A 10,360-nucleotide genomic window follows, 5' to 3' on the forward strand; every position below is an offset into this window, starting at 1 on the left:
GAAGTACTACAATATATCCCACTATTGAGCACAGATGCGTGTTACACACACAGTATGGAGGACAAACTTTTTGGCGATCTACTGCGCAAGCGGCGCGTCGCACCAAGGCTAAAAGTGTCCGGGAGTAAGTGCCTCGAAGCGGGCAAAGCTCCAAAGAAACCCCCGACCAAAAGATTCATTGACTTAAACACAGTATACGGACTTAAACACGAACAAGACGACCCCCCAACATGGAGGCAAATGAGACTGAACGCAGCCATCAGAACGACGGCCCTCGTGGTGATGGAGGTGTGGCGGGCGCTACCGAAGGCATCGGCGAACACCTGGACCTTAATCAAGGTGGTGTAGGGCCGACCAATGTCCAAACGGAAGCAGAGCCCGCTCGGGGATCGCGCGCGTGGATCGAAAGCATGGAGAAAAAAACAGAACGTACCCGTTGGCATCAAAAGGACCAAGCTGTCGGCTTAAAGCGCTTGAGAACCAGTTCGACATCAGCAGACCACCGGACACCACTAGCCCGACCGGAAACAGAAGAGCGCGAAGTCGAGACGGAGCTTCTAGAGGATCTCGCAGATAATGAGTGGGCAGACATTGAGCGAGGGCTCGCGCAATCTAACATGCAAGTGTGCTTTTTAATGAATCCGTTATCGGTGGTGGTATCTAACGGTTGCGAGTGGAAGCTGGCTGACTTCATGACAGAAAACTTGGAGTTCTGTCAGCAGAATGGCATCCGCTTCGAAGGCAATGACCTCTTTCTCGAGCTAAAGGACCAGGCGTATCTCAAAGGAGTTCCTGTGCGGCAAGACCGGTCACTGTGGCAACTGATGAAGAGGGGATATATCCCCATCACGACCAGTGATACAGTGACATTGGTATGGGTACAACCCGCGTACACGGGCATGTTGGCCACGAACTTGTCTCTGTATGAGCTAGAGTACCGCAACGGAAATTACGTATCTCCAACTCAGCTACGTCAAATCGTTAAAGCAGTGGGGAGCCACGGATTGTTTGGTTGTGTCGCACTCCATGTACATGAACGAGAAGCAAAGATGGTCTCCGGCGGCATGCATGCGATACGCTGCAAGGACATCGCCGCTGCTGTACTCATTCGTTTGTTCTTTCCAAGTCCAGGTGAAGCCAACTCAGGGTACGCTAACTACCTTCAGGCGGCAAAACACCGCACGCGCAGAAGGGGGATCCTGCAGACACTATTACCCTCAGCCTGGTGCGTAACACAGACTGGGACCCAGCACAAAAAGTCTTAATTCGTTTGACAAAAGCCGTTCGTGAGGCACAATACTCGAAAGGTGTCATCGTTTATGGCGTTACGAGTGAGGTGAAAACGTTATTTCTCAAGGAGGCTTTTCAACGTGCTGAATACACGCCGGAATCTGCCAAAGTACGAAGAGGCCTAAGCAAGTCTGCGGTGGTAATGTTTAGCTCAGCCGATGAAGTCCACGAGGTACTCCGCCAGTTCGGGCCAGAAGCTGTAGAACGATTAGCAGTCGGTGACATACCACTACGGATTCGAGCAAGAAGTGGGAATGGCTGCTGAGAATGCCATCAAACCGGTCCTGTCCGCCGCAATTGCCCCCAACTAACATCAACGCAGCAACACCGAGACGCACGTGGATCAAACGCACACCAGACTCCAAGCACTAGTCAGCTTACGGTACCTCACAACATGAACAACGCTGAGCGGCTTGTGGAAGCGTGCCATTGAAGCCAAGATGGCCACTGTACACACATCACTAGCAAACATGACGCGTTATTGCAAGGCAGCCGAACAACGTTGTCAGACTCTCGAAAACCGATTGGATGGGATGGATGAGATCTGGAACGCAAGGATGGTGCAAATTGTCGAGTTCGCTCTAGCGAAGCAGACTGCTGCCGCAACACTCCAGGGTCAGCAGCGCAGTGGAGATCAAGACGACGCAATGGGCGAATCACGGAACGAGCCAAACATTGGCCATGCACCGAGTCGGTATTTTGCGTAATGAGGCCACATACGCCAGGTGTGGTCTCCAGAACAAGCAAAATGGGCTTTAAGTGGCAACTTCTGTGGATGATAGCACTGTTTCTGACACTGACATGTCAGGTAACAAGGGCAGCTGTGGTTAACGATGACAACCTTCAGACCCAATCAGGAGCGACGCTGGTAAGGCCCGAGGCCTACAGCGAGACTAACCTGGATATGAACTCCCTGAGTGGATCCGACGAATCCGTGCTAGAGGGTTAAAGATGTGCAGCTATGGATACCACTACACGGAGAGCGGAGCGAGGGGGTCGATACCATCGCCGGTGGCGACCAACTCGGTGTGTTATTTTAAGCTCACGTGCACCTGTCCGAAGCACGATCCTTCAGTCCATTCTTCAGCGGGAGCACTACTCGGGGGACTACATCGGCGATGACGTTCCATCACCGATCGACGCGGAGCACGATATTCGGATTTGTACGGTGAACATTAATAAACCTTACGGCATAAAATGGAGGAGGAGTTAGCTGGATGGATACTGGCGAATGGCATTGACATAGCAATTGTAAGTGATACCGGACTCCGCCCGCAACGCTCTCAGCAAATCTGGGTAGCGACTGCCGATACCAACGACCAATACCAGGCCTTCTTCTAATCGGCACCAAACGGATTGCTATGGTGTTCAACAAGGAGCGATGGGAAAACAGAGTGATCAAACATAGCGTATGTTACTCGCCCACACAAGGAGATCTATGTGCGTTGCCGTACGCCTAGCCAAAGCGCGAGAGTTATGGATGATTGGCACGTACATTCACCACTCCCCAGAACGGCATCTCGATGAAGTACACGATGAGTGGGCATGGGAACACGAGCGGGTGGTAGAGGGCCGGGCGCGGTGTGTTATGGTAGTGGTGGCGGGAGACTTTAACACCTACACGGACGACGTGTTAGATAGACCAGGGACCACAGTTCGTTCCGCGAGCTCGCAGGCGGTGATCCGGCAATTTGCAGCATGGACGGACTCTCTCGGATTGGTCTCTACATTTCGATGTAGACATCCGACAACGCCTCGGTATACGTACTCCAGACAAGGTACTCGGTCCACGCTGGATGACATTTACATCTCCGGAGAGCACGAGACAGCGATTACAGCTAGCGCTATGTGGATTAACAGCGTTACAACGAGTGACCACGCGGGTGTGCCAATGGTAGTCATGCGGACAGATCGTGGGGCGCGGATTGCTTTTACCCTTCAACATATAACCCCCATCAAGGTTGTTAATACACGGCAGAAAACGAAGGAGGAGATGCAGGAGTTTACAAAGCACACACGGACAATGTTACACTCTGTCGAAATCTGTCTTATTGATGATATCGAGGCTGCCACCAGCACACCTGAAGAGATACTAGTATGGCTTGAGCAAGCGATTGACAACCTATACTCCTGTCTCTATCTGAGTGCCAGGAACCTTTGGGGAGAAAGCAATCAGTCCAAACGGCAACTGGCGCGAGCTGTGTGTATCAAGAGGAGTAACCGTTGCACAGCCCAGCTGCGTCAAGCGCGTATCGTCCTAGACCAAGCAGATATTACTATTGACGACATTTAGGTGGCCGCTGGGGCAATTTGCTGGCCGAGGTGGGTTGCGTTCCCCGATACGATGGTCGAAGGGAGCTGCCATCAGAAAGGAGCGCGCAAGTTGAACGCGATAATTGCCGAACCACTCGAATCCTTGCAGATATCCGACTGGGTCGAGTGGTTTATGACTATCATTAAACTTTGGAGGAAGACAATTCGGACACGCCGAAATTGGAGACAAACAACGCGGCGCAGACTATGCCAGTAACGGCGCCGAAACTGGTTCGTCAGTGGGGCGACTAAGGCGTTCCTCCAGAGCTCTTTAGGTAAGCCACCCCCACCGGTATCTATCCGCAGTGCCATAATACCGGGCAATTCTGGACCGAGTTACACTGAAGACAGGGCGTAGGTGCAAGCTAACGGTCTTACTAGACAATTGGATACCCGTGGATGAAAGGACAACCATGCCACGGTACTTAGACACTCTGAATCCGGACGATATTCATACACTTCCACAATTTGCACAGGAATGAATTCTTCCTGATATTGTGCGAGGAGGACGATACGCCGCCGCGTGGCAGACTGCCGGCAAAACATGGCAGGACTACCACTACACGGCGGCGATGCAAGCAGAGATTGATAAACAGCTGAAGCAACATGTTGCACCAGGGTACGGTGGGGTTTCCCAAGAGATGTTAATTTCAGCTCCAGCACAAGTGAGGCAGCGAAAACAGAAGATTATTGAGCTAATCCTACGTACCGGACTAGCTCCGAAGATACTACGCCGGAAACAAATGGTATTCCTGCCGAAAACGACGAATGTGGACCCAACATTAGATGCGTCTAAGGGTTTACCACCATGGCGGCCGATCACGGTCCAAGCTGCCTTTGCCAACCGACTCTTTCTTGTAATAAAGCAGTTCGTCGATGGTGGTATACCACGCAGTCTTCTGCAACACGGATTCCGGTCGGACTGGTCTGTCATAGACGCCGCACTAATGACAACGCTGCTAATTGAACGAGCTAAGGCATTAAAGGAGCTACTCCTACTAGTATCTAAAGATTGTCTCAAGTGCTATGACCGTATCCCCGCGTGGGTTATGGAGCTCATATATATCGGACTAGGAGTTCCGGACACCGTGAGAAAACTGATGATCGATCTGCTGGGACCAGGTGAAATTGAAGTGAGAACATCATTCGGATGGATTGCCACAGGGGAGCGTGAATTCGGCATCGGTCAGGGCTCGATCCTCGCTATTCTACACATCGGAGTGTACATGGATTGTCTACAAGAGCAGCTCGAGAAATGCGTAGACCCTGTCGTGATCAGACATAGTCAGAAAGGCCACGGAATTAACATTGCCAGCACCATGTTTGTGGACGATCAACTGGACGTGACAACATCATATAATGGGCTGGTGGATCGTGCGAGGGTCTCCAATATGTTTACTGGTAAATATGCCACAGGAGGTGTTTTCGGCTCAGCGAAGTCATTTCAGATGTATCTCGCTAGGTCCACGGAGCATTACCCAGCGGTGCACTTAAATGGAATACCACAACCAGTGCAAATTGTGTCACCAGAGCAAGGCTTTAAACATCTTGGTATATATCAAGGCGGAGAGGACCAGTGGGCGGCGTCGCTCGAATCAACATGGCAACGAACAGTGTCGGACGCCGATCGAGTACAGCGTCTAGGGCTTTCGCTACCAGAATTCCGTTACGTGGTGAGCCATATATGGATCCCTCGATTGCGCTACCGCATGGTTCTTGGCGGGTCCGTAGACGTAGCAGCAAAGGTGGATATATTCATCCGTCAAGTGGCGAGATCGGTGCTACGACTGCCGTTCAACGTGAATACAGCTGTGTTCTATGATAAAGAGAATGGCCTGGGTCTGGAAAGCTGCGAGGCTGACGCGAATACGTACCGCTTAGTGGAGGCGCTACGTATCTTAAACTCATTGTCTCTCCCGGTCCGTCATGTTCTGACAGAGTGTTTAGAGGCATACCAAACCCGAGCTGGATTGACACGGCACCCGCTAGCTTACCCCATCGCTCCACCGAGAGGTGCTCGGTCTTGGACTGCTCAGCTGATCCGCCACGCGGCGTCGTTTGATCCACCGCTCACCATGGCAGTGGAGTGGACACAGCCACTCCAAACCCGTTCTAGCCGTAGCAATGATCGACCTCTCATCGACTACACTCCCCCGGAGCAGCAGTGTTCTCTCGTCGCCATCAACTGGAAGGTGGCCTTCAAATAGCGCTACGTCGGCGATATCTCTAACGTTTCCGGCACACAAACCATGAAGCTATCGGAACTGATGAGAAAGGGTCACTGGTCGGGTAACGATCGCATCACTCTGGAGAGCATGTACGATCACTGGGTAGAGGTCTTAACGAGGCCAGATATTAACCGTCTCCGTAGTCCAGTCGGTTGTACTCCAGTAGAACTTGGTTCGACTCCATTTCAACTACGCATTGGGGTGGTTCAGTGGATAGTTGTGGTGAAGATGAATACTAACGGTACGGAACCAGTAATTGACCACTACGAAATCAACTACATAGAAATCGGTGACGTGGGTAGTCATCCCCTCGGCCGTACAATTCCGATCGGATGGTGGTATGAACGCCCCCGCGGAAGTGGTGTGTTCTACGAGCGCCGACATCGGGTCGTGGAAGCTGAATTTGAGGCAGTCTGTGTACCTATCTCACCGACCTACCTACCTACGATGCCATCGCACCGACAGCGGGTTATTATCTGGGATTCAACTCGCGTCGACGGCAAGCACGGTGTCAATAATGATGAAGTACTGGACGAAGCCCTTGCTAGAAGCCGCATGCGCTATCTAACTGTTATCCACCACGGTCCCACGTTGGAAATGTCGACAGCCTGCTCGATATGCGGCCGTTACCGAGACGCACAATGTTGTCGTGAGTGCGGGCGGTGGCACCACCCTCAATGTGTACGTGGGAGCTGTCGTGGGATAGGAACTGTAGACAAAGATGGCCTCCTCATAGCGCGAAATCATGCTCTTCAATATCAATGGTCCACCAACAGCTCTGACGTATTCGTTTCAGCCGGAGACGGAAGCGTGTTAGCGGCGTGCACTCAGCACGCATCTGGTACCTGGGCCATGCAACAACCCGAGGGTCAATCAGTAACAGGTCGGATGGCGATTCACAAGAGCGATATTACGTCGACCGATGCGAGGTACACGCACTGATGGCCGGGTTGATAGCTACTGGGGACTGCGGTCAACAAGTATGTGACAACCAAAGCGCGATACAGATCTTCAATAGGGCACGCAAAATTGCAAACGGCGATGCACAGCCCAAGTACCGGGATCCGCATCGAATCGAAATTCGTTCGTTGCAACGCCTTATGCACGAACACGGCACAATGGTACCGAAATGGGTTCGGTCTCACCAAGAACATGTGGCGACTGACGATATGAGCCTGCAACAAGAGCGATCGGCACTAGCGGTGGTTGATACTGCGGCTGGGGCGGCCCAAGAACAGCGAATGACGATGTCGTATGCGAGTTGGGTTGACTTCGATGAGTACATGGTCTACGACGGTGAAAATCGACTAGTTTTTGGGAGCACAACAAAGTACTTGAGGGAGCGTTCGTATGCTTATAGACGTCAGAAATGGATTGCAAAACAACACCGTCACACTGAAGACCGGCACACAATGGCATACGATGAAATCCCCATGATAACGACTGGGAATTGGTCAGAGGCACTGTGCCGATTCTACTGGCGTGCAAAGCTGATGGCGTTGCATACAAATGCAGTAAAAAACACATTCGACAGCCGATGGTCCGCGGTATGCGTTAGCCGCAACTGCAGCGAGGCCGACACACAGCAGCACCGACTTGGGCTTACGCAGCCAACATGCAGCGAGGTATCTGACCTTACAAATATGCTCCGAACAATGTATGTGGAGGTGGAGCGTAAGCTTTGGCTTCCTGACCAGATACTGTTACTTCCGTCATTAGGCCATACAATTGCCTTAAATCTACTACTCCCGACCAGAGCGATGTGGAATGATACGGGTGCTAAGACGACGATATGGAAACCTTTCGTACGGCTAACAGATGATGTGTGGGTCAACACACAGTGGATTAAATGGTTTGGCGCCCCACACGTCTTGCGTAATAACCCAACGTTCATCCCAGTCATAAGAGAGGAACAGTCTCTGCGGAAACAGGCTCCAGGAGGCCGGCTACTGCCGACTCGACTGATCGACGCAGTTCGGCAAATCGACCCTGACATTGGGCTCTACGACGCGCTACCAGGGCAGATTACGCCTGGGTGGTCAGCGGTGACGTTTGCCTTGGACGCTAGCGTCGACGAGCTTGAGCACCTGCACCCGCTCGTCGACCCGCAACAGGTACAGAGCTGGTGGATCGATGACATATACGTGCCTCACTCATCCGTGTGGTGGGATGAATGTCTTCTGTCACAAGGTGGACGCATTTACTGGGTCGCGGCTTTCACCAACTCGGTGGGTTTTGCAAAGTGTACCAGCGCTGGATGCTGTGGCTCGTTAGGGTACCAGCGGGAGAGCTCCACATGCGTACGGACTACTATGTTATACAGACGAAACACCATCAACCGTTTAAAGCTATTTTCTCAAAGAACACGCTTGCGATTACGATCGGAATTTTATCGCCTCCTCCGCAGCTCCGTCGTATAGTCAGCGAGGCCCGACGCATCTGGGCCGGTACGGTGGGCCAGTTCGGTGCGTCAGAGTGGCTCATTCACCCCCAATCGGACGGAATTCAAAACCAAGGCCCTACTCTAGGGAAACACCCATACTTTGAGTGGTATACCCCACTATCGGATCCAGGTGCGTTTCCGCTATGGTGGAGCCGCGCCCGGCAACAATTGGATCGCCTCGACCTTGCGATCTACACGGCCTCGATGGGGTGGAGGCGTTACCCTACAATGACCATCCGCAGCGTGACGTGGGCGGAAGCCATGTCGTATACAAAACTCGGTGCTCGACTCCTTCACAATCAGCTGTTCCTCGGAATATGGGAGACATTGCATGAATATTGGAAGATCAGCTGCAAGCGCTGTAACACCGTAATTCGGCGCCGTCGACGTAAAACCCTGTATAAGGCGGTCAATGCTGATATTGTGTCACGACGAAAAAAAACGGTCTAAGAAGACTAAGGAGCGGGTGACGCATGCTATCAGCTCGAAAAATGCGAAATCTTCGATCCCGGGCCAGACGGTGGGCCGACGACGGGAGACATCGATAAGCTGAGCATGGGGTCGGCTTGGGACCTCTTAATTATCAAGTGAGACCTCATTGGGACGCGTCACACGAACATGACAAATCCCAACAGAACAACTCCTAGCTTAGTGGAGTGGCGCTCGACCATACCAAGCCCTTTAACCCCCCCCCCCCCCCAGCGACCAAGGTTGTATAAAACAACATGAATACATGTTGTAGGTACAACATGTTTATATAGGGATTGGCTCTAAAAACAGCCAAACTATACTGAAACCAAGTATAAGCACATCCCCATAAAACGTTTGATGCACAGGGCTAGGTTGCATGCGCGAAAAAATAGGACGCCAACAAATCCAATGATCAGGTCATGTTCTGTGTCCAATTCGTGTGGAGGGGGGCGATCGCACCTGCCAGTTGAGATTTTGCTGGCCAGGAAGAAGATCAAAGAATGGCAGCTCGGCGTGAAACACGCTTGGAGAATAGCGCGTTCATGAAACGCCTGGCGACGGTGCATGTTGACGACAGGGCACGTTTGCTGAGAGACCACCGAGCGTAATTGGCGGGTGAGCGATCTGCTGACGCAGACTTTGCGTCTGCGCGTCCAGCCGTCCTTCGACCACCGCCGTACAAACCACCGCCAATAGGTAAGGACGCCGCGTATCTATGCCGAAACAAGGAACTGATATCGCAGTAGCGGCACGGCGCTGCTGCAAAAACGCTGGCCGGGTCTGGGAAGAAGCAGCTACAACGGAAGAAAAACCAGTTGATGAGCCCTGGGAGCCAGACGACGAGGAGAACGAGGATGAGGACGAAGGAAGTGCGTGGGAAGGTGAAGACGAATTTGAGGTGCTGAGCCCCATCAGAAATTCGGCCCAGACAAAGACGACGGTTACGACCAAAACGGCGGGTAAGACGTCGGGCAAGACGAAAGTGGTGGCGAAGGCGAAAGCCGTGGAGAAGAAAAAATCGACGGACAAGACACCCCGCAAGAAGTTTAGCAAGACGTTGGCAAAGGAGGCTAGGGAAGCAGCTGCTGCTTCAAAGCGCAATACAGCGGCGAAGAAACGTCAAGATCAAGCTAATGATGATCAACAAGCAGGAAAGAAGGCGAAAGATGCAGCACGTAAGCGTTTGGAAGACAAGAAGCAGGAAAAGGCGGAGGACAAGAGGGCGGCGGGAAAGAAGCGTGTGGCTGATTCAGTGAAGCAGTCGAATTCGACTAAGAAGCGCCGGACCAGCCTCCATGCTGCGTGCCAAAGCGAAAGTGTCAGCAGTGTGGAAAGGTATGTACAACATGATCTCTATACAATATGTTTTAGGTCTGTGATTGTGCGCAAAACTAAACGTTGTTATGTTAATGTTGAGGTACAGCTCCGACAGCGAATCGGCGACTCAACAGTACGTGCAACGGTAATGATTGTGATGTTCAGTGATTTTGAAATGAATCTATTGCGTGCCATGTAGATTACTCCACGAAAGTGTCCCTGAAAGTGAACCTCCAACAGTGACGGCAAGGTAAGAGCATCACCATTTCATGATGTATTATACAACATGTTTTCTGGG

The 10,360-nt window shown here is 52.0% G+C and overlaps 2 protein-coding genes across 2 annotated transcripts; both read left to right on the forward strand.

Annotated features, from left to right (window-relative positions):
* Positions 1 to 230: 230 nt before the first annotated feature.
* PITG_18322 (uncharacterized protein) lies at positions 231 to 4,399 on the forward strand (the record flags this gene model as incomplete). The annotated part of the gene is made up of 8 exons (XM_002997728.1): positions 231 to 1,147; positions 1,700 to 1,984; positions 2,107 to 2,158; positions 2,366 to 2,458; positions 2,932 to 2,968; positions 3,584 to 3,612; positions 4,134 to 4,222; positions 4,321 to 4,399. The coding sequence occupies 8 exons, from the start codon at positions 231 to 233 to the stop codon at positions 4,397 to 4,399; spliced, it is 1,581 nt and encodes a 526-aa protein (XP_002997774.1).
* A 253-nt stretch (positions 4,400 to 4,652) lies between these two features.
* Positions 4,653 to 5,810, forward strand: PITG_18323 (uncharacterized protein; the record flags this gene model as incomplete). The annotated part of the gene is made up of 1 exon (XM_002997729.1): positions 4,653 to 5,810. The coding sequence occupies one exon, from the start codon at positions 4,653 to 4,655 to the stop codon at positions 5,808 to 5,810; it is 1,158 nt and encodes a 385-aa protein (XP_002997775.1).
* Between the last annotated feature and the right edge of the window lie 4,550 nt (positions 5,811 to 10,360).

The sequence above is a fragment of the Phytophthora infestans genome, genomic scaffold (assembly GCF_000142945.1).
Source record: "Phytophthora infestans T30-4 supercont1.67 genomic scaffold, whole genome shotgun sequence".
Taxonomy (NCBI): Eukaryota; Oomycota; class Peronosporomycetes; order Peronosporales; family Peronosporaceae; genus Phytophthora; species Phytophthora infestans.